General features: G+C 51.1%; 1 protein-coding gene across 1 annotated transcript in view; it reads left to right on the forward strand.

The window, feature by feature from the left end:
* ZNF618 (zinc finger protein 618) overlaps positions 1-14060 on the forward strand; it is a gene marked incomplete at its 5' end in the record, with an annotated part of 185654 nt that extends 171594 nt beyond the window's left edge. Inside the window, 2 exons of the mRNA XM_056135376.1 lie at positions 11579-11680; positions 12310-14060. Coding sequence (XP_055991351.1) covers positions 11579-11680; positions 12310-13829 — 1622 coding nt within the window. The remainder of the gene's footprint in view (positions 1-11578; positions 11681-12309) is intronic.
* Between the last annotated feature and the right edge of the window lie 9651 nt (positions 14061-23711).

The raw sequence follows: 23711 nt of genomic DNA on the forward strand, positions 1-23711 counted from the left end.
TTGTGATGATGTCGTCTCTTTATTTTTTTTTCTTTTATTATGTTTACATCATACCTCAGAAGCCATTGCCAAACCCAAGGTCAGACCCAAGATTTAACACCTGTCTTATTACGGGAGCTTCGTGGTTTGAGCTCCGCCCCCCCCCCCCCACACACACACACACACACGTGTCCACACTCGGTTCTGAGTTAATATTCATCAGATGTAATGTGAGGTAGGGATCCAGCTTCATCCTGTCCCTTGTGCATATCCAGTTGTCCCAGCACCACTGTGGTGAAAAGACTGTTCTTTCCTCCAGTGAATTGTCCTGGGGCCCCTGCCAAAAACAATTTGGCCATAAATGCAAGGGTTTATTTCCAGATTCCAAATACTGTTTCATTGATCAATATATCTTTCTGTATGCCAGTGTGCACTGTATTTGATTATTCTAATCTAATCAGGAAACATGAGACCTTCCAACTTTTGTTTTTTCTTCAATATTGTTTTGGCAATTCTTCATTTTCTTCATTTCATGTGACTTGTCGGATCAACGTAGCAAACTGTGAAAAAGTCTGCCAGAGTTTTGATTTATGTGCGTTCCAGATCAGTTTGGTTAGTATTGCCATTTTAATAACATCATCTTCCAGTTTGGGATCACAGAATGTTTTGCAGTTAAGTATTTCAGTTCTTTCATACATATTTTTAGTTTTCATGAGTATGTCCTGCACTTCTTTCGTAAATTTATGCCTTAGTATTTCATTTTTTTGAAAGCTATTATAATGGGTTTTTTTTAAAAAAATGCTTTCAGTGTTTATTAATAGTTTCTGTATAGCATGGATCTTTATTTAGCAATCTCGATGAACTCACCTGTAGTTTATTAGTGGGGTGGGGGTGGGGCAAGGCAGAAAGATAGTAAGGTGCACACACCTTGCATACGACCAACCCCGGGTTCTGTCTCCAGTGATCCATAAGGTTCCCCTGAGCCCCACCAGGAGTGATTCCTGAGTGCGGAGCCAGGAATAAACCCTCTCAGCACAGCCAGGTGTGGCACAAAAAATAAAGACAAAACAAAATTTGTGTGCATATGAATTTAATAGCCTTTCCTGTCTACACATTGTGTCACTCGCAAATATGGGCAGTTTTGCTTTTTTCACATTTAAATCTGATGTCCTTTCTTTTCCTGGCCATCTAATATAACTGTTTTTTAGAGGTTTATCTAACTTTTTTAAAGTTTTTTGTTTGTTTGTTTGTCTTTGGAGGGGAAAGGGAGTGCATACCTGGCAGTGTTTCGGGCTTACTCCCGACTCCACTCCAGGGGACCATATGTGGTGCCAGGGATCAAACCTGGTTCAGGCACATGCAAGCGAACAAGCACCTTACATGCTGTGCTCTCTCTCTCTCTCTCTCCAGCCCAGAGTTCTATCAGCTCAGTAGATTCAAGCAAAAGATTCCCCGTAAAGAGGTTGCAGAAGAAGCTCTTCCTTGTTTGATGAGAATTGAATCTTGAGTGGGTGTTGAAATTTTTTCATATATGAATATGGTTTTTACGTCTCTAGAGATAATTCCTTTTGTCTTCCTCGGCATAAAAATATCAAAATGGATTGGTTTTATTATTAAGCCAAATTTATATTTCTAGTATAAACTCAACCATGATGTATTATTATTTGTATTATACTCTCGTCTTCTAAATTTCGGAGGGGTGGTCTTCTCTCTCACCCTGCTTGGGGACCCAGGTCCACTCCTAGTGATGCTTAGACTGACAGGGCCGGACAGTGCAGTTCTGCTCAGTCCAGTGTGGGGGTTCTCCGGGGCCACACCTACACGTGCTCAATATGTGGGATACTGAGCAACAAATCTGGGACCTCACACTGGCAGAGCATGTGCTCCATCCCTTTGCGCTATCTCCCTAACGCCTAGTTGGCTAATTTTTTATTGTAGCACTGTAGCACCGTCCCCCCATTCATTGTTCATCGATTTGTTCGAGCAGGCACCAGTAACTCTCCATTGTGAGACTTGTTGTTACTTTTTTTGGTATATTGAATACGCCACAGGGAGCTTACCAGGCTCTGTCATGCAGGTGGGGTATACTCTCAGTAGCTTGCTGGGCTTGTCGAGAGGGATGGAGGAATCGAACCCGGGTCGGCCGTGTGCAGTGCAAACGCCCTACCTGCTATGCTGTCGCTCCAGCCCTGCTATCTTTTTATTAAAAGCACCTCGACTTGTAAAGTTATTCATTATACAGTTGTTTTGAGCATTTTGTGTTCCAACACCACCAGTGTGAACGTAACCTTTCACTGACATCCCCAGTTTCCCTGCCAATCCCAACCTGCCCCAAATATTTTGGTCATGCTCACTGATGTGCTCCTGTTTTCTTCATGAAAGGGTAACTATCAACTCAATTTTAACTTAAGTTTTAGGCAAAGCCTGGCAAGCTACCCATGACGTATTCGATATACCAAAACACAGTTACAGTTGTCACAATGGAGACATTACTGGGCCCACTCAAGCAAATCGATAAACAATGGGAAGACAGTGACAGTGACTATTTTAGTTTTTTCTGGTTATTTTGATCATAGACATATTTAAAGTGGTTAACTTTGGTACTTAATGTCTTTCAGAATCTTAAGTGGTCGAGTGTATTGACACAATTATTCATAATCATTTTCAATTATTTTTTAATATTTGTTGCATCTGTAGTGGTGTCTCCTCGTTCATTCCTGAGAGCTACAGTTGGTGTGCTCCTTTTATTTAACAAAACAAGAACTGGAAGTTTATTACTGTTGCTGATTTTTTTATAAACATCGAATCAGATGGTGTTTCATGGCATCGATATTTTTCTCTGTATTTGGTTTATCTTTTTTCTGTCCTGTAAGTTTTTGCTTTTATCTGTACTATTCCCTTTTTTCTTACGTTAGATTCAGTTCACTGTTCTTCAGCTTTCTTAAAGTGGAATCTCTTCTTTTCTAATATAACTAGTGATAGGAATATGCACTTCTTTAGGTCTGTCCCACAAAATTTTAAATGCTAAGTTGTTTCATTCAAAACATTTTCTAGAAAAAAAAATTTTTTTAAATACAACAAAAATTCACAGGGGGTGGGGGGGAAACATTTTCTACTTTCCCCGATGGTTTTTTTTTATGGAGAGGTTATTTTACAAGTATAATGTTTATATTCAAATAGTTGCCAACTATCTTTCAAATTAATTCCATTCTGATCAGAAGTCTGTGTGATTTCAAAAACTGGCTGCTGTCCTCCTTTTTCTAGAAATTCTATATGTCTAGTAGACTAATATTATCCACATTCTATAGTCAATCTTTTTCCCTCTCTTTTCTAAATAACAGTTACTGAGAGAAGACAAATCAGGTCCTCAGGTATAATTGTTTGCTTCACATGTTTTGATGTTGTGTGACCATAGACATATTTAAGACGACCATATATCATTGATAATCTGACTCCACAGAATCTCTTGCTCTTCCTGGCAGGTTTTCTCATTGTGAGTTCTATTTTTGTTACATAACTGCCAGTGTTTCTTCAGCTTCCTTTACTTACTCAGCCACTTTTAGCCTCTCTGTTTTAATATTTAAATAAACCTTTTATAGACAGCATATTGTTGCGTCTTTTTTAATTTCGTATGACTGTTCCTGACTTTCACTTAGAATAGATTACATTTAATGTGATTTTAGTATCGTTGCTTTAAATTTTGCTGTTGGTTTGCTAATTGTCATCTTTGTTCTGTTCCTTTTTCCCCTTTAATTGTTCCGCTGTATTTTGGATTTTTTTTTGTGCTCTTTTCATCTCAATTATTTATTCACTCTAACTCTTTGACTTTCTGTACTGTATTTGGACCTTAAACTCATGTTTCTAACTTATAAATATCTGCCTTCCAGTAATATCAAGCATACTTTTTACATCCTATGAGAAAGTTTCAACAGTGGCCTCTATTTCCCCTTCCGTACTTTGTGCTATTGTCATGTAGATTAATTCTACTTTTAATTACCACAGTGCAGTATTATTTTCCAGTAAGAGGTCAGTTTTTCCCTTCCCCCCTCTCCCTTTATCTCTTCCTCCCTTTCTCCCTTCCACCCTACCCAGGATAGAACCCAAGGACTCAGACATTTGAGGCTGATACACTAAACGACATCCCTGACCAGAAGTCAGTTATCTTTTGAAGAAATATAAAATAAATACATAAAATGAATTACTTTTTAAAAAGTCATTAATCAACCCTGTAGGTTTTTTTTTTAGCTCTCTTCCTGTAGCTCCAGGTTCTCATTTGTGGTCCTCTTTCTTAAAACAGTCTTGGATTTTTGTTGTTGTTCTCATTTATTTATTACTTGTTATGTATTCATCCTTGGGCTTTGGGGCCACATCTGGCAATGCTCAGGGTCTTTTCCTGGCCCTGTGCTCAGAAGTTACCACTGGTTGTTATCTGGGGACCATGTGTGGTATCAAGAACTTAAACCAGGTTCATGGTCACCAATTCTATAGGCAAGGCCTTATTTCCTGTACTATATCTCAGACCCGGTTTTTTTGTTTTGTTTTGCCCTTATTTTATCATCATGTCTGAAAGATGTTGTTACTTGAATAGAATTTTAGTTGATATTTTAGAACTTTATTCTGTTGCCTACTGAGTTGCATAATTTCTAATAAGAAATCAGCTGTCATTCTTTTTGTTGGTGGTGGTTATTTTTTTTTTCTTTTTGGGTCACACCTGGCAATGCCCAGGGTTTACTCTTGGCTCTGCACTCAGAAATTACTCCTAGTGGTGCTCAGGGGACCATATGGGATGCTGGGAATCGAACCCAAGTCGGCCGTGTGCAAGGCAAACACCCTACCCACTGTACTATCACTCCAGCCCATGTTGTTTGTTATTTTAAATTATTTTTTAAATATATAAATAAGGAAATAAACAGTTGCATACTAAAATAAATACCTAAATGGCAAAGGTAATATTAAGCATTTAAACAAGCAGCTTCATTACCAATAACTAAAGAAAAACGAACTTCAAGACAAAGATGCAACCAAAACAGAAAATTTCTATTAGATATTTTAATCAAAAGATATAAAAAGAATGCCAAGAAAAAAGACATAGACCAGGGGGAAGGAGGGGGAGGAAGTACAGGAAGTACTTCTAATACATAAAAACTCAGAATTAATATCTAGAATTTGTGATGAACTTGATAATAAACAAAACACAACCCTTTTGTTCAAAATTGCCTAATGACATGAACTGATCCTTTCAAAACAGCAGTATTTTTATGTTCAAAAAAATTAATCTCAGCCTGAGTCAGGGACCTGGAAATTAAATGTAAGAATCGAAGATCATTTCACACCCAGCAGATAAGCTGAGAACTGCAAATCCTGGCAAAATGAAACCAAGACACAGAGGAACTGGAACTCTGACATAAGTTGTCATCCTTATATTTGTTTGTCTATACAGAACTGTCCTGCTTCTGTGGCAGTTTTGAAGAGACTCACAGGTTAAGAACTCCCAGGTTCTTAATAATGTACCGGTCACTCCATTAGGCCTTGATAGTGTTTCTTTGTCTTTCATTTGCAGAGAGTCAGTTGATTTTTTTGTTGTAAAGGTAAAGGCCCTCCCGTTGATCATCGATTTGCTCGAGCGGGCCCAGTAACGTCTCCATTGGGGACTTTGTTGTTACTGTGTTTGGCATATCGAATACTCTCGGTAGCTTACCGGGCTCTCCGAGAGGGGCGGAGGAATCGAACTTGGGTCAGCCATGTTGGCGGCTTGTAAGGCGAACGCCCTACTCGCTGTGCTATCGCTCCAGCCAAGTTTATGGTATTCGTCTGATTTGGGAATGTTTTGGCCATTTCTTCACATCCCTGCCTTTTCCCCCTTTTCTGGGTCTTCCTTTATATGCCTGCTAAACACTGGATGTTGTCCATACTTTATTCATTTATTTTCAACTTTCATTCGGTTTTTCGTGTTGAATAGTAGATGGAGACCTCTATCTCCAGGTCCCCTGATGGTTTTCTTATTGTGGTACTTCAATGTGTTTTTACTCCATATTTATCCCAATTTTTTAATCATTATTTACAGGGGGGGAGGGGGGCCCGCAGGGGTATAGGATTGGGCATGACCATCTGTGCTCAGGGATAGTTCTAGCTCTGTGCTTCAGGGTTGACCTCCACTGATCCTTATGTTGCCAAGGATGGAAACAGGGTCTGCCAGAGCTGGTGCGTACAAGTGCCTTATCTCCTGTACTATCTCACCAGCCCCTAATTCTGTTTCTTATTGTATGTTTTGGTTTGGGGGCCACACTTCAGGGTGCTCAGGGGGTTACTCCCCTCAGGAATCATTCCTGGGGGTGTTTACGGGGTCACATGGGATGCCAGGGATCGAACCCAGGTTGGCTGCATGCAAGGCAAACACCCTCCCCGCTGGTCTATCCATCTGGCCCATTTCATTTCATTTCATTTCATCATCCTGTTATTCGTCGATTGCCTCGAGCAGGCCCCAGTAACGTCTCTTTCATCCATCTGGCCCAGATTCTGTTTATTCATGTGTGTTTTTATTCCCCTTCCTCTCTCTTTTGTATCCTTGCTGTGCTCTCCAGAGGTCGTGTGTGCTTGGCTGTAGTGCTCAGTAGGACTCACACTCTGGTTTTTCAGTTCTTGTACACGAGTCTGCTGGGGGTTGCACCCGCTTAACTGTGGTACTCCTGCACATTTTGGCAGTGGTATTCACCAGGGCTCATGCATTTCCAATTTCTCAGCAAAGGCTGCTCACTTTCATTATTGTGCTCACACACACAATAATGTGGCTTAGCACTGAAGATCCCACATTTTTTATGTTGTGGTGCTGGGATCTGAAGCCGTTTTGGTTGCTCTTGGCAGGGGGCAGGGGTGGTGGGGGGGTTGGTATGCTGGGAATCGAACAGACCTTACAAGTATAAGGCATGCTCCATATCTGAGTATACTTTGCAGTATGCTTTGTTTTCTAGACATTTCTCTTGGGTTGGTTAGTTTCGTTTTATTCAATTTTGTTCATCATCCATTTCTTCTTTTATGATAGTTCTCTTTGCACTGGTGAGCATATTAATGATATCTATAACTGTTTTAAGCTCCTTTCTAGCTATTATTCCATTATTTTTCTTTCTCCTTGTTATAGGTGTAACTTTTTTCTACTACTTTGAATGCCGAGTACTTTTTCGTTGAATTCCTGACATCATAAATTGAAATTTGTCCAATGCATATTATCCTATTTTTTAAGAGTATCACATGTGGGTCCAGAACAAAAGTACAGCAGGTAGCACATTTGCCTTGCAGAGGTTAGATCTCCGGCATCCCATAGGGTCCCCCAAGTATCACCAAGAGTGATTCCTGAGTAGAGAACCAGAAGCAACCCCTAAGCACTGCCAGGTGCTGCGCCCCCAAAACTAAACTGAAATACCAAATGTGCTCATCGTGTTTAGTTGCTGGTTATGACCCTGGATACTTCGGGGGCTTCTTTTCATCAACTGTATTAGTCTAGGTCTGGCATAGCCCTTAATCTCGATCTAATTTAGCCTGGCAAGCTCCCCGTGGCGTATTCAATATGCCAAACAACGGTAACACTAATGGGTCTCATTCCCCTGACCCTGAAAGAGCCTCTAATATGGCAGCGTTGGGAAAGATGAGTAAGAAGAGGCTGCTAAAATCTCAGGGCTGGGAGGAATGGAGACGTTACTGGTGCCCGCTTGAGCACATTGATGAACAACGGGATGACAGTGACAGGAAGAGATCTCCACCCAGTGCTTCCACATGGAGGTCTCTGTGTAGGTAGAGAAGAAACAGATTGTTCCTGCCACACGGGATCCCTGAGGTGTGCCCGCCGCTTGCTTTCTGCTGGCGCTTTCCCCCATTTGAGGAGTTTCACTCTGATAGAGCAGCTCAGTGTTCAGCCACCTGGGGGGGTGGGGGGCAGGGCACCCCACAAACATGTGGACATTCCTCCCCAGTGTACTTTCCCCTTGAATCGTAGCTGCCTGCCTATAAATTTTGATCCACGCCCTTTCGAGCCATCAGGACCACCAGACTTGGTTCCAGCTCACAGTCCCTCTGCTGCCGCCTGGGAACGGCCTCCAGGCTCTCCGCCCACCCCATACAGGCTGGAGCAGCTGGGTGTCTTCCCAGGCCGGCGGTCATAGAGGGCATGATCTGCAGTCTGCAGTTGTATCTGCTAGATCATGGCCCTGTCAGCCCCCTCCCCACCAATGGACAGAAGTGAAGTCCTCCCCACCCCCATCTGGATGCAGATGCTTGTCATGATTGGGCTCAGCATTGTACAGTGTTTCTTTTCATTGAATCACAGTGAGATACACAGTTACAAAGTTGCCCATGATTGAGTTTCAGTCATACAATGTTCCAACACCCATCCCTCCACTAGAGTACATTTCCCACCACCAATGTCCCCGGTTTCCCTTCCATCACCTCCCACCCACCCCCAGCCTGCCTCTATGGCAGGAACTTCTCCCCTGCCTCCTCCCCGGCCACTTCTCTGTTCTCCTTTCTCTCCCCTTTGCCTCTCTTTCTCTCTCTCTCTCTCTCTCTCTCTCTCTCTCTCTCTCTCTCTCTCTCTCTCTCTCTTCTGGGCATTATGGTTTGCCATACAGGTACTGAAAGGTTATCATGTTTATCCCTTTACCACCTTTCTTTTTTTTTTTCACATTCAATATTTATTTATTTATTTATTGAATCACTGTGGGAAAGGTTACAAAGCTTTCAGGTTTAGGTCTCAGTCATGCAAATATCAAACACATTTCCCTTTACCAATACTTATTTTTTACCATGAAGAACCCCAATAAAACCCCATCCCCCACCCCTCCCGGTCCCTTTGAGGCAGATGAATTCTAGTTAACACTCTATCTGCTTTGATTAGATTCATTGTTTCAATAAAAGATTCACCACTATTATTTAGAGTTTACCCCCCCCCTCAAATCAGACATGCTGAAAAAGCATTGTGAAGTGATTTGCTTTCTACAGCTGGGTTCAAGAATTAAATGTTGGTTTTGGATTTCTGCTATTTTACCTATTGACCCTGGAAGTATTTCTACTGAAAGTCAGATAGTTAAGAAATTGGTTTCTGTGTTCTGGAGTCGTGGCCGTGCTGGAGAGCCGCTCGTGGGGGGCAACTGGTGGCCTCGGTAGGGCGTGAAGGACGGACCGGAACGCCCCCCTTCCCATGAGGTTTTAGTCGCCCCCACACCCCAGGCTCATACCTGCTGTCCACAAGGCTCCCATGTGGCTGCCATCTTTCTTTCCAGAGGGAGGAGGGCGGAAGGGAGCAACACCCTTTCCCCTCTGGGCAGATATGATTGCCTGGATTAACGCATAGTCCTTTCACTTTTCTGCTCCAAGCTGCTGGGTTCTGCATTAAGTCTTTGTGTTTCTGGGGCTGTGGCCGTGCTCCAAACTTAGCTCTGATTTTCAGGGAGAAAGGTTGGGTGGTTTACTTCCCATTGATCACTTTGTATATAGAGAGATGTTGCGCGGCCGCATAAGTGGCCGCACGGTTTTGAGAAAAAGTCCTAGTTCCCGCATATTCGAGCTGTGCTTGTAGAGGCTTCTGGTCACCGGGGTTCCATCTGGGGGAGGCGGGATGCAGTACCTACCCCATCTGGGACTTGCCGGTGATCTTGGCTCTTTTCGGAACCTGTTTTTTTTTTTTTTTTCCCCTCCGGGATCTGTGCATCCCGCCCTCCATGTGGTCCTTCTCCTCGGCTGTACGTTGTCCCTTTACCACCTTTCAACACTCAGTTTTCTTTTTTTTTTTTCTTTTTGGGTCATACCCAGCGATGCACAGGGGTTACTTCTGGCTCATGCACTCAGGAATTCCTCCTGGCGGTGCTCGAGGGACCATATGGGGTGCTGGGAATCGAACCCAGGTCAGCCGCATTCACAGCAAACATCCTGCTCACTGTGCTATCGCTCCAGCCCCACAACTCTCAGTTCTTCTCCAGAGGGATCATTCCCATCTATCATTGTGTTAGTGGCCCCTTCTCTGTCCTAGCTGCCCTCCCCCAACCACCATCACTTATGGCAAGCTTCTAACCACAGACCAGGCCTGCTGGCCCTTGATTCTACTGGCCCATGTACAGTATTCTTAAAATGCCAAAAGTCATGATTCGGACTTGCTGGTTCATGGTCTTTCCCATTTTCCCATTATTACATTCTGTATCACCAGCTTTCTGGTGCTTACATGTCCCTTCCAGTAATGTGCTTCCGAGTTTCATATCTCGCCTGGTAGGTGGAACAGAGAGATACTGGGAGAGTTTCTTCTAGGTGTGTAAGTGTGACCTCTGTGCCCCTCATCTGGTTCCTGAATTGAAGTGTGTATATCACCATTGCTCAGATGGTGACATGCTCCCAGCCAGTGACAGACCCCAGCCTCACAGCCAAACAGCGATAGACCCCAGCCTTGGCACTTGCATGTAGCCATGAAGCTGGTGTCTCTTCACCGGAAATGACTGTGGCCATTTGTCAGCACACTTAGAACGCACACAGAAAGGAGCGTATTGAAATGTCCAGGAAGGGACCAGAGCCAGGGGACAGCATGGAGGGTGCTTGCCTTGCAGGCAGCCATCCCAGATTTGATCCCCGGCATCATCCCATAGGGTTCCTCGAGCCCCACCAGGAGTGTTCCCAGAGCACAGAGCCAGGAGTAAGCCCTGAGTACACTGCCGGGTATGTCCCCCAAAACTAACTAAATAAAATGCCACGGGTGACTATGAAGAGAGGCTAAGAGCATATTCCACTTCATTATATAGCTCATGCAACGGCATAAGGGCAAGTTAATAACAAGGGAAAGGGGGACCGGGAATGCCCAGCATGTCTAAGGCCCCAATTGCCCCAATTCCCAGGCACCACTGGGGGTGACCGCTGAGGGCCACTGGACCAAGCACTGAACAGTCGGGCCTAAACCCTTGGGCCGAGCATTGCAGGAAGCATCCACTGGATGCCACCCCTCTAGAGAACAGGAGACGTCTGGGAGACTCTTTCCCGGGGTCTGCCCCCCAGCATTGGAGCCCACACACACACACACTCCTTTCCTCTTCTTTGCGCTTCACTTTCTCGTCTGACTTGGCAGCACTGAGCATTTCCTGTGCCCTGTCATACTGGGCTGTGACTTGGTTTAGTTTCCATTAATTTTCTGGTTAGAAAAAAAAGAAAGCTGAAAGGATGAGCAGACTCCTTTTAATACATGCATGCCACCCTTGGAGTGTCACGATACCCCCTATCCCATGTCAGGGCAGGCGGAGGCTGCGATGCGGGAGTGCGGGCCCCCAGTCATACTCGGATCCCTGTTCCTCTGGGCAGCCCCTCAGCCCCGCTCTGGTGCTGTACCCTCTCTCTCACCAGCGCCGCCCACCCTGGTGCCACAGTCCCTGTGCTCCCTTGGTGTCTCCCCAGGATGTGATGAGCAAAATGAGACTCTCTTAGTAGGAGATCGGGGGTCTGAGGAAGAGTCTGAGTTCAAACCCAGGACGGAGCCCCTGGGGCTGCAGTGACTGGCCTGGCCCCACGTTGCCCTGGCTCTCATCCTGTGCTCCTCTGGCCCTCCGGGAGTCACGCGCTGTCCCCTCTGTTCCCACAGCAGACAACGAGAACAACATTGCGTCCAACCAGTCCCGATCGCCGCCCGCTGTCGTGGAGGATAAATGGAAACCCCAGGCTCAGAGGAATAGCGCCAACAACAGTAGGTTGCCCCCAAACCCCAGCCTCAGGGCCGCCTGTGCTCTGAATGTTCTACCCACCACCTCCCTCCACCATTGCAGACACACACCTGTGAGCACACATACACGCACACGCAAACACACACACACACACAGACACACACACACATACACACACACACACACGGTGCAAAACCATGCACTACGGTTCCCAGAACACTTCCCTGAGATCTGTTGGTGGGACTTGGGGCCTCTCAGGCTAGGACAGTGAGACTCAGGAGAGGCTGCAGCATCCTGTGGGCACAGGAGCGAAAGCCAATAAATTCCTTCCTCATTACAGGCCCATGCCATGGCGTCCCCATTCTTAGTGGCAGCTCCAAGACAGAGGAAGGGCTTGGGCCAGCGGGCCTCAGGGGCCCGAGTGAAGGGCACGTGGCAGCAGCTCATGTGTGTCACACACGCCAGATCGTAGCTGTTGTGCCCACACCCTACTCCGGCAGGCAGGACTCACCCACCCCACAGTCCTTTCCCTGCGTGTGTGCGAGATGAAATCCTGGTTCCCAAGCGGGAGGTGCCCGCGGCCCGGAAGGCTCACGCACGCTGTCTCTCTCTCCGTGTCCCCCTCTCCCTTCCCTCCCCCCCCCCCCGCCAGCCACCACGGGCGGTCTGCCCCCCAACAGCATGATCCCCGAGAAGGAGCGCCAGAACATCGCCGAGCGCCTGCTGCGGGTGATGTGCGCCGACCTGGGCGCCCTGAGCGTGGTGAGCGGCAAAGAGTTCCTGAAGCTGGCCCAGACGCTGGTGGACAGCGGCGCCCGCTACGGCGCCTTCTCGGTCACCGAGATCCTGGGCAACTTCAACACGCTGGCCCTGAAGCACCTGCCTCGCATGTACAACCAGGTGAAGGTGAAGGTGACGTGCGCCCTGGGCAGCAACGCCTGCCTGGGCATCGGCGTCACCTGCCACTCGCAGAGCGTGGGGCCCGACTCCTGCTACATCCTCACGGCCTACCAGGCCGAGGGCAACCACATCAAGAGCTACGTGCTGGGCGTGAAGGGCGCCGACATCCGCGACAGCGGCGACCTGGTGCACCACTGGGTGCAGAACGTGCTGTCGGAGTTCGTGATGTCGGAGATCAGGACGGTGTACGTGACCGACTGCCGCGTGAGCACGTCCGCCTTCTCCAAGGCGGGCATGTGCCTGCGCTGCTCGGCCTGTGCCTTGAACTCGGTGGTGCAGAGCGTGCTGAGCAAGCGGACGCTGCAGGCCCGCAGCATGCACGAGGTCATCGAGCTGCTCAACGTCTGCGAGGACCTGGCGGGCTCCACGGGCCTGGCCAAGGAGACCTTCGGCTCCCTGGAGGAGACCTCGCCGCCCCCCTGCTGGAACTCGGTGACGGACTCGCTGCTGCTGGTGCACGAACGCTACGAGCAGATCTGCGAGTTCTACAGCCGCGCCAAGAAGATGAACCTCATCCAGAGCCTCAACAAGCACCTCCTCAGCAACCTGGCAGCCATCCTGACGCCCGTGAAGCAGGCGGTCATCGAGCTGAGCAACGAGAGCCAGCCCACGCTGCAGCTGGTGCTGCCCACCTACGTCCGGCTGGAGAAGCTCTTCACGGCCAAGGCCAATGACGCGGGCACCGTCAGCAAACTCTGCCACCTCTTCCTGGAGGCGCTCAAGGAGAACTTCAAGGTGCACCCGGCGCACAAGGTGGCCATGATCCTGGACCCCCAGCAGAAGCTGCGGCCCGTGCCCCCGTACCAGCACGAGGAGATCATCGGCAAGGTGTGCGAGCTCATCAACGAGGTGAAGGAGTCCTGGAACGAGGAGCCCGACTTCGAGCCCGCCGCCAAGAAGCCACGCTCGGCTTCGTGCGGGGAGAACCCAGCAGCTCAGGAAGACGACCGGCTGGGGAAGAACGAGGTGTACGACTACCTGCAGGAGCCCCTCTTCCAGGCCACCCCCGATCTCTTCCAGTACTGGTCGTGCGTGACCCAAAAGCACACGAAACTCGCCAAGCTCGCCTTCTGGCTGCTGGCCGTGCCAGCCGTCGGGGCCCGGAGCGGGTGTGTAAATATGTGTGAACAAGCCCTCCTCATCAAGAGGAGACGACTCCTCAGCCCGGAAGATATGAACAAACTCATGTTTCTGAAATCCAACATGCTTTAAGACTTGGGAACGGAAGGGAGTCAAAGAGAAAAGAGCGAACGAGCGAGAGAGATGAAAACGTTAGGGGAAAATGGAAAAAAAAAGACAAAAATTCAACACTGTCGCAAACCAAGAAAGGAATTTTAAGTTCTAAACACTGTGGACCTCATTATAAATTCCCCCCCTGGAAACTTAAGTGCTTTTTTTCAGTGCGTGCGTGCGTGTGTGTGTGTGCGTGTGTGTGTGTGTGTGTGTGTGTGTTTCTGTGTATGTGTCTGCACGTGTGTGCGTGCGCGTGCACACATCCTGACACGAGCGCCCGGGCAGCTGGATGGATTCTGAGCCCGTCCACGAGTGCACGCTCCCAGGCCACGGTTTGTGCTCGCACGCACCCTGCATACGCGTGCACGCACACGCACGTGTGCACGCACACACATACATACACACACACACACTTCCTCCCCGGTGCGTGTGCACGTTCCCTCTCACAGGTGCACGTGTGCATTCGGCTGGGGGTGTCAGGAAAATGAGTGTTTGGGAAAGAGGGAAGACACTTCACCTCCGTTTCTCAGAAGGGGACTTTAAAAGACTGTTTCAGGTGTGCAGATTGGTAGAGAGCCGGAGTCGTAAGATGTTCAGGCAGCTGCGATCTGAAGTGACTTGATCTCCTTCCTCTGTCCTTGGCCCCGGACCCCTCCCCACCCCATCCCGACCTGACCATCCCCCACCCCCCACGGTCCCACAGTCCGGGCTGCTCTGCCAAGGATTCTCCAGACCGCATCCGACGGACAGTCCCTGCACTGGACTTTGTTCTCGTTCACCTTCAGGGCATGGAGCTGCTGCCCCACCCCCAACACCTCTGGGGTCCCCAGGGGGCAGCCGCCTTAGAAACACCCTTTCTATCTCCCCCACCAGGACAGGAGACTCTGAAAGCATAAAGCCGACTTTTTGCTTTTTACTCTAAGAGAGAAAAAGACCTTTTCCCCCGCCACCAGAAGTCATATTATAGCTAGTGTCTCCATCCTCTTCCCCCCCCTTATCGTGTTCACAGCTTTTTATCCTTTTTCGGTTTTCCAATCTGATTGAGACTCTGCGATGAGGCACTGAATGTCTGTAACTTATGGTTTGGAGTTTGTTTGGGTTTCGTTGCATTTTGTTTTGGGTTTTTTTTTTTTTGGTTTTGTTTGTTTGTTTGTTTGGGAATCGCCCCGTTTTGTTCCTCAAGCCACACTGTAAACTCGCTCATCTCAGCGGCATGTCTAGTGCCCCCCCCCCCCCCCCCACGGTTTGGATCCCTGCTCAGTTCCGTGTTGCTGTGTCCCAGAACCAAGATCATGTGACCTTGGCTGTGCAGGTGGGAGCCCGGGAGAGGGGAGGGGTGGAGTCACAGGTCCCCCCTCCCCTACCCCCACCCCAGGCTGGGTGGGTCGAAGCCTGCAGAAGCACTTGGCTTTGGGGCAGCCTGAATGTAAGCTGGCGCCCACCCACCTGGCCCGCTGAGTCTGGCACCTCGAATGTCTGACTTCTAAACCCAGAGTGCATTACCCTGCTCACACATCAAGGCCATCACCGCCCCCAGCCCCACCCTTGGTCTGCCCTCCCTCCTTCCCCAGGACCCCAGGGTCCCGCTGGTTCCGTTGCCCCTGTTATTGACTGCCCTGGGCGTCCTCCACCCCTTCGCCCAAGCCTCTGCCCTCCATCCAGGACAGCACTGAGCAGGGGTCCCTGTGCGGGATTGGATGTCTTGAGGCTGGGGTGGCGTTAGAACACACTGAAACGGGGTGCTGGGGAAGGTTCGGGAGGCTTCTCCTGCAGGCCGCCCCAGCTCTCCACACTCGGTCCAGATACAAGGAGGAGCGTGCCGGGTGCAGCTTTGCCCTCAGAAAAGGAGGTCCCATCCCTCCGCACCTCTCTGAGAGAAAGAAAGCGCCGGTGGTCCGGTCTCACCCCCTTCCACACACCCCCTCCCCATCCCCTCACCCTCACCCGCCGCGCCACAGTCAGGATGAAGAAGGCTGAGTACCTGCATCTTCGTGGGATGCTGTTGGCCTGCTCCGCCCCCTCCCGGTGAGAAGGCGACACTCATCTGCAACATACCTCGACAAGAAGCACTGTACAAGGAGCAGCGGGGACATGGGGCTGCCGAGGGCGTCGCGGATGTGAACACAGCCCTGGCCTGCTCCCTCTGCCTCGAGACAAGCATACCCAGGGCCCCCACCCGCTGCAGACTTGGACCCTGACATGCCACAAATGGCTCCTCTTCCCACCTTCTCCCCCGGCAAGCCCAGGTCTCAGGAGTCCCCTGCTGCCGCCCTGGAGGGGTGCTACACGTTTCCTCCGCGTCCACGCCGACAGCAGACTGGAAGAGCCACTACCGTTGGCCTGGGGGTGGGGAAGGGGAGCATCTGGACGGTCAGCTCCTGTTCCTTCCTCAGCAGTAAGGGAGCAGCAGAAAGGAACATTCCAGAAGGGGCCGGTGGTCAGTGATGTGCTGGCAGGGGAAGGTCTCTCCCACTTTGATGGCTTCTCGGAGGGGACCAGGAGTCAGCACTTGGAGTTAGCCTTGTGGCAGGCAATCGGTGTGCTGAGGGGGGTGCCCCTCACTCCCCTTGAATGCCGCGCTGTGCCCTTGTTGGGCTGATGGATTTGAACATGACACCGGCCGGGGCATGCGGGATATTCCGCTTGCGTCACTTCCTGTTCTGCTCTTCAACCTCGGGGCATGGACACCGACCAGACCGTCTCTGGGGTTGGAGCAAGGACAAAGATTTGGGGGGTGGAGGGGGAGGGAGGTGCTGCCTGCCTCATCCAGATAGGGCAGCAAGAAGGTAGGGCAGCTAATCGCTTCTCTCTCTGGGTCCCCAGAAACTGACCTCACCAACAGGAAAGGCCGTACCACAACCCCCTTCCTCCCAGGCACCCCTTCCCGTGTAAAGTCTGCGCTACGGAAACAGCGTAATAAAACCCAAAGATCTCCTAGGTCCAGCCACTGGCCCCCTTACTTCCAGCAATATCCACCTCATCCAAATTCTAGTTCAGCCAAAGGATGGAGAAAGGCTCTCCTGGTGTGTCCCCCCTGCACCCAGCCCTGACCTTCGTATGACCTTCAGGGGCGGTGGGTTGTTTTGTTAGTTTTTTTTTTTTTCTTTAAACTGTCTTCCTCCCGTCTCTGTGACCATTACGGGGACTTTTCACCTCAAGCCCTTGGGATCTGAGGGGCTGGAAAGTTGGGTCATTTCTGTGCTGTCCTTAGCATCACCCTCCCGACCTTGTCTTTGCTACAGCTCACTCAAGCCATGTGCTCCGCAGTCCTCAGTGGGCTTGGTTCTGACTCGCCTCCTTCTCCCCCCGGGCATGCGGGGCTCTTTCTTTCCCCCCAGAGTTTTACGTCAGGCTGACCCCTCGGATAGGAAGTGTGGGAGATGGGTGGGGGAGGGGGCCTCAGCTCCACCCCCCCCCCCCCACAGCTGCAATGTGGGTCCCTGTCTTCCTCAGCCATGCCCTGCACCATCACGGTCCTCTCCGGACCTCCAACCTCACTGCCGCTGTCCTACAGTGCCAGGAAGCAAGGACCAGGAAGCTTTGGTCACCCGCGCTTCCTCTCGGGGGATTTATGGCACAAAACAGCCCTCCTCCACCTTCTCCACCTCCTCTTTTTCCTCCTCCTCCTCTTTCTCCTCCTCCTCTTTCTTCTCTTTGTCCTCCTCCTCCTTCTCTTCCTCTTCCTCCTCCTCCTCCTTCTCTACCTCTTCCTCCTCCTCCTCTTTTTCTTCCTCCTCTTTCTCCCTCTTCTCCTTCTCCTCTTTCTTCTCCTTGTCCTCCTTTTCCTTCTCCTCCTCCTCCTCCTCCTCTTCCTCCTCTTCCTCCTCCTCTTTTTTCCTCCTCTTCCTCTTTCTCCTGGGCTGGAGCGATAGCACAGCGGTAGGGTGTTTGCCTTGCACGCAGCTGGCCTGACCGAGCCGGGTTCAATTCCTCCGCCCCTCTCGGAGAGCCCGGCAAGCTACCGAGAGTATCTCGCCTGCACGGCAGAGCCTGGCAAGCTCCCCGTGACGTATTCGATATGCCAAACGCAGTAACAAGTCTCACAATGTTACTTGGGCCCGCTCGAGCAAATCGATGAACAACGGGAGGACTGTGACCGTGACCTCCTCCTCCTCCTCCTCTTCCTCCTCCTCCTCCTCCTCCTCCTCCTCCTCCTCTTCCTCCTCTTCCTCCTCCTTCTCCTCCTCCTCCTTCTCCTCCTCCTCCTCCTCCTCCAGGGAGGCTGCTTCCTATCAACCCACCTGGCAGCATCCCGTTCAACTTCGGAGGTGCAGAGCAAGAGAATTGCAGAGCCCTGGTGAGGAGGGGACAGTCCGTGACAAGGCTGCAAAGGGACAGGTCCCTCAGGAAGTCTGCTTACACACCCTGCCGGCGCACTCCTTGCTCTCCTGAACTCCCAAGAAACACCCGAGGAAAAACTCTGGAGGGCGTGTTCTCCACTGTGATGGCCACAACCGCTGCCTTCTGGGGCGCCCTGAGCTCCCACCCAACCACCTGCTTCAGCCCAGACTCAGGCTTCTTCACGTGTGGGCGCCTGGAGAGAATGTCAGGGGGGGCCAGCACACTTCCTCCAGGAAGCCCCCACACCCCTGACCCACCAAGAAGGATGGGAGTGAAGCTAGGGAGCACACAGAAAGCAGGTCCCCAGCAGACGGCCCGGCAGGGGCCAGGACTTGGGTACGAGCTGGCCGAGGCAGGCAAGAGGGCATGTTCCGGGTGCTGGGGCAGCTGCCCCTGGCCTGCCGAGCTGGACGGAACTGCATCCGGAGCTGCCTCGGGGACGGCAGCTACACCTGTGCCCCCCCCCCCCCGCCCCCGGCGAGATGTCATCAGTTGGAGGACTGTTGGTTTCGATGGAACCCAAAGGCTCAGTGAGGCTCCGTCTGCCTCCCCCACCCCGCCGCACCCCTCCCCCGAGGACGGCAAGTGGGGGCCATCCCTGTCGGGGCAGCGGGGCGGCTGGGAAGGGGCTGCCCCCTCTTCACTGTGGCTCTGTGTGCTAGGCCAGTTATGGTGAACCAATGATAACATGCTTTCCCTCCTCCGTGCCCCTCCGTCTGACCCCCTCCGACACGTCAGGGTTTTCAGGAAGATTTCGTTCATCTTCCTCTCTTTCCTCCGGGCTCCAGAGGGGTGGCGGGCAGACACCTGCCTGCCTTTCCCCGCAGGAGGCCCACGGGATCTGCTCCAGGAGAGGCCCCTGGCCTGGCCTTTGACGAGGGTGCAGGTGACTTCCCTCTCTTACCCCCTTACAGGCCGCCACTGCTGCCCCGAGCCCATCCTTCATGCGTGCAGGGGCGTTGCTAGGTTGGGCATCAGTACCAGGTCCCCGCCCCACCAGGCATCTCCACTCTTCGAACCAAAGTTCCTTAAAGGGGCACAGCCCAGCCGTGCCCTCAACCTCAGGGGGCCTGGGAGCCCAGGGGTCTTTCTGCAGCTCAGGGGGAGCAAACTCGACCAGGGAGCCCGCAAGGAGCCAGAAGAAGAGGCGGCCCCTTTCCCCACCCAGGAGCCCAGAACCCCACCCTCACCCCCTGACCACCGCCAGGGTAGCAGGTACAGGGCCTGGCCAGCCAGGAGAGAGCGGGGCCTGGAGGTCAGGGGAGAATCCGAGGCTCACAGACACCCCCGCCCCCACCCAAGAGTGGGCAGCGTCTCCTGGACCGTGCAGCTCCCAAGCATCAGGAAATTCCTTTTGTACAACCGCCCTGAAGCAGAGATATTTTTAAAAGCATCAGTTAATTTTCGTCGTCATCGTCCTCGTCTGTTCCCACCCCCCACCCCCACCCCGCCCTACCCCTGACACCTCACACCTCACATCGGTGATTCTTCCACATCAGGTAAAAAAAAAAAACTCTTGAGAAGGCCTTGGTGCCCCCCCCCGCCCCACGCCCACCCCACCCCTCCCTCAGTGACTGCGTGCGCACTCCCTGCCCGCCCTTTCTCAGTAGTACAACGTTCTAGGCAATACCACGGGCACAGCTGACTGTGTCGCTCTCCTGAGTGCAAGAAAACTCAAGTCATCTTAAAAAAAAAAAAAGTAAAAAAAAAATAAAAACAAAAAAAAATTTACAAAAAAAAACAAACACACTCAAAAAAAAATATCTTTTTTAGGCCAGAGTTTTTCTACAGGTATTAATGAATATTTTTCTTAATCCTTATAAGTTTTATGTGTTTAATATTTCTTAATACCGGTAGCATTAATTTATACTTTTGTAGCAACACAATATTTTTATAAACAGCCAGCGCTTGGCTCAAGTTCCCCACGAGAGGTTTGCGTCGGGCTGCTTGGGGCCCCGCGCGCCATGTACTGTATTTAAAGTTACCCAGTGTCACCCTTGCTGTGTTAATGAACAAGATGTCCCTTGCGGTCTCCTGTGTCGTCGTGTGGACCCAGCAGGTCTCTGTGGAGCCACGTGCATGGGGCTTCAGTTGTCACTTCTTGTTGTGATCTGTGAGCCCCCAAGACCCAACTTGAGGGTTTCTCTTTTAGGGTTTTTCTGTTTGTCCTTTGGGTTTTGTTTCTGGTTTTTTGGTTTTGGTTTTTGGTTTGATTTGTTTTGGTTTTTTTTTCCTGATTCACTTTATTTGGGTACCGTTTCTCCATTTAGAGCCAAATCTCTTTTTGTGACATTAAAAAACCTTTTTTACTGATGTCCAATGGAGGAAAGGAATAGGAGAGGGAAAAAAAAGATTTTTACAAAGTAATAAAATTTAAAAACGGAGCTGTTTCCATGTTGCTGTTTTTACCTGTCTGTTATTGTTCCCCCCCCCAAAAAAAATTTGTTTTTAATTAAAAAAAAAAGTGGGACATTTCCCAAGGGAGAAAAGAGGAAATGTCCCACCTGGTTCCTTCGGTTGCCAAAAGCCCCGGCCCTGAATTCAGCACCCCCAGCCCCTCCCCAGCGTGAATTCTCACAACCTGCGTTCCCAGTTGATGGATGCCAAGGCAACAAGACATCCTTTGAACGGTTCGAGGATCGGTTACTGAGATGATTTCCTGTCAGTGTTGTATTTATGGTTTTACAATAAAACAACCTTTAGGAAGACTGAAGACTGTGGCCTTCTCTCTGGGCTGGGGGCTGGGGTGGTCCTCCCGTGAGCAGAGCAAGGCCAGGGCTGGCCGCTCAGTCCAGTTTTCCTAAGGTCAGGGTGGGAAGGGTGTCCACTGAGCTCTGAGCTCTCTCTGCCCCTCCAGCGCCCGACCAAGCTCGCCCAGCAAGTGAGTGTCCCACGCTGGCCCCCCCGAGCAGGACATGAAGGACACTTTGCATTGTGGAATCCTGCGGTGCCTTCTCCCCACCCCTCCACCCCCGTGGCTGACGGCAGCCAGAACGGGGTTTAGGGGTACTGTTGCTTGTCAACCATTTCCTGCCAGATGTTCAAAGGCACCCAGGATGGAGAAAGCCCTTAACCTGTGGGAACTGGGGACACCCGTGTCTGGTCACACTGTCCCGGAAGTGGCCCAAGCCAAAGGCTTCACTCGAGTGTCCTTCATCCCTGGAGTGGCGGGCAGAGCCCGGGGTAGGGTGCCCACCAGGCCGTGTGGCCCTGGCTGCCCGCTCTGCAGATGGCAGCCACCTCCTAGGGCAGAGTCTCATACCCTCTCAGTGGGTGCTCCCTCCCCACTCATTATTTATCCTAAGACCCCCCCACATGCCCGCTCTCCACTCCCTGAACGCTGGGCTGAACTCCCTCTCTGCCCACATAGACCCCCCATCTAAGATGCTGGCCCAGGTTTCCCTACCCTAACACACTTGTGGGTAAGGCCCAAGGGCTCGGCATGGCCCGTGACCTGGGGGCTAGTGGCCAGGGCCTTGAGCAGAGTCCTCAAGGCTTCTGGGACTAAACACACGTGCAGGTTTGGAGCCCGGCGCTCAGGGGGAGCCAGCCGGAGCTTCCCCGAAGCCTCCTAATACAAATCAGGCTTGAGTGTTTCCACAGTGGGGAAGAGGCAGGACCTGAGTGGGGGTCTGGGTGGGAGGGGAGAGGGCTGGCCAGCCCCCTCAAAGGCCAAGTGGCACCTGCCAATGGGGAGGAGATGGTGGGACTTCGAGGAGTTCAGACTGATGATGTGTCACTTGGGTCGGCTGAGCAGATGCGTGGGGAGCCACGTGCCCGGGCTGTGGGTGGCGACAGCCCTCATGGTAGCAGAGTTCTCTATTTTCTTTCCTTCCCCTCTCTCCACCTCTCTCTCCCCCTCCCCGCGCCCGCCATTGGAGGGGCCACACCCAGCAGTGCTCAGGCACTATTCCTGGCTCTGTGCTCAGGAATGACCCCTGGCCATGCTGGGGGGACCATAATAAGAAACTTGGGGATTTGAACCAGCTTTGGGGATGTGCATGGCAGACACCTTAACCCCTGTACCATTTCTTTGGCCTAGAGGTTGAAGTTAAATTGAGGCATTTTAGGTGGATTTGAAACAACAAGGCATCCCGCCACAAAAAAAAAAAAAACAGCCCCACCCTCCTATTTTCTGAACCCCATACTCTGAACAGACCCGGAGTTCTCACAGTGGAAGGAGAGACTTCTGGGTTTGGGTTTTGATGTTTTTGGTTTGGGGGCCACACCAGCAGTGTTCAGGGCTTACTCCTGGCTCTGTGCTTCAGGGGTCACTCCTGCCTGGGCAAGGGGGATCATATGTGGTACCAGGGAATCGGACCAGGGAGCCCATTCAAGGTTTAGCTTCTGTACTATCTCTCCAGCCCTTTTCCCAGGGGATTTTTTGCAGTGAAGGTTTTGGCAAGTGTAGACTGGCCTTCCTGACTGCAGAGGCTGGAAGAGCCAGAGAGGCCTCAACATGAGGACCTAGTCCCACCCAACTCAGCTGTACCCCTTGACATGTGCGATATGTGTGTAACGCTGGTGGAGCAAACTCATGAATCTGGATTTCTAAATGGCAGGATTTGGGGTTGATTGGCTTTTGATCAGTACCAGGTTGTACTTTTTTTTTTTTTTCGCTTTTTGGGTCACACCTGGCGATGCTCAGGGGTTACTCCTGGTTCATGCACTCAGGAATTACTCCTGGCAGTGCTCAGGGGACCATATGGGATGCTGGGAATCAAACCCAGGTTGGTCGTGTGCAAGGCAAACGCCCTACCCGCTGTGCTATCACTCCAGCCCCCAGTACCAGACTGTACTTGAGGTCTACTCCCAGTCATGTTTGGGGGACTGGGCCGTGCTGGCACTGAATCCAGAGGTCCCTACCCCAAGCACGCACTCCAGCCCTTTGAGACCCTTCCTGGACTTGGACGCTCCAGGTTTAAATGGTTAAGCCATAGCCCCCACCCGCCGGCCCAGCACCTGGGGCCAGCAACCTCCTCTGGCATTTGTTCTTCTGGTCACTTCTCCCTAGTTGGCGATTTCCTGTGTTCAGCCCCTTTTCCAACCCTGCCATGCAGGGTCCTGCCACGGGTTGCCATCTCTTCCAGAACACACCCTTCTCTCAGAACCCGGGAGTCCCTAGCTCTAGAGTTTGGGGGCCAATGAGAGGGCAGGAGGTCTCTAGGTGGCCTGAAGGAGAGGACCGGTAGGCTCTGTAGCCCCAAATCCTTGCCCGAGGGTCTACTCCCTCTCCATGAGCTCTGCAGTGCCTTCCCTGGGGGCTTCTGGGGCCTTCCTGGAATCCACATGTGTTCGCCCTATGGGCAGAGCCCAAGAGAGCTGTAAGTCAGACGCCTGCAAATGCAGTGTCCAGGCTAGAGGCTCCAGGATCCATGGTCTCCAGCCAGGCGGGTTCCTGGCCTTATTCAGACCGATCACTCTTTATCCTGCAGCACAGCAAGCTGATGCATGTGGCTCACAGTTCTTTTTCTCTGGCTCCAGGGAGCAGCCGGGTCCAAGCTGGGACTCTGTCTGGGT

Source organism: Sorex fumeus, unplaced genomic scaffold (assembly GCF_029834395.1).
Source record: "Sorex fumeus unplaced genomic scaffold, SorFum_2.1 ptg000111l, whole genome shotgun sequence".
Taxonomy (NCBI): Eukaryota; Metazoa; Chordata; class Mammalia; order Eulipotyphla; family Soricidae; genus Sorex; species Sorex fumeus.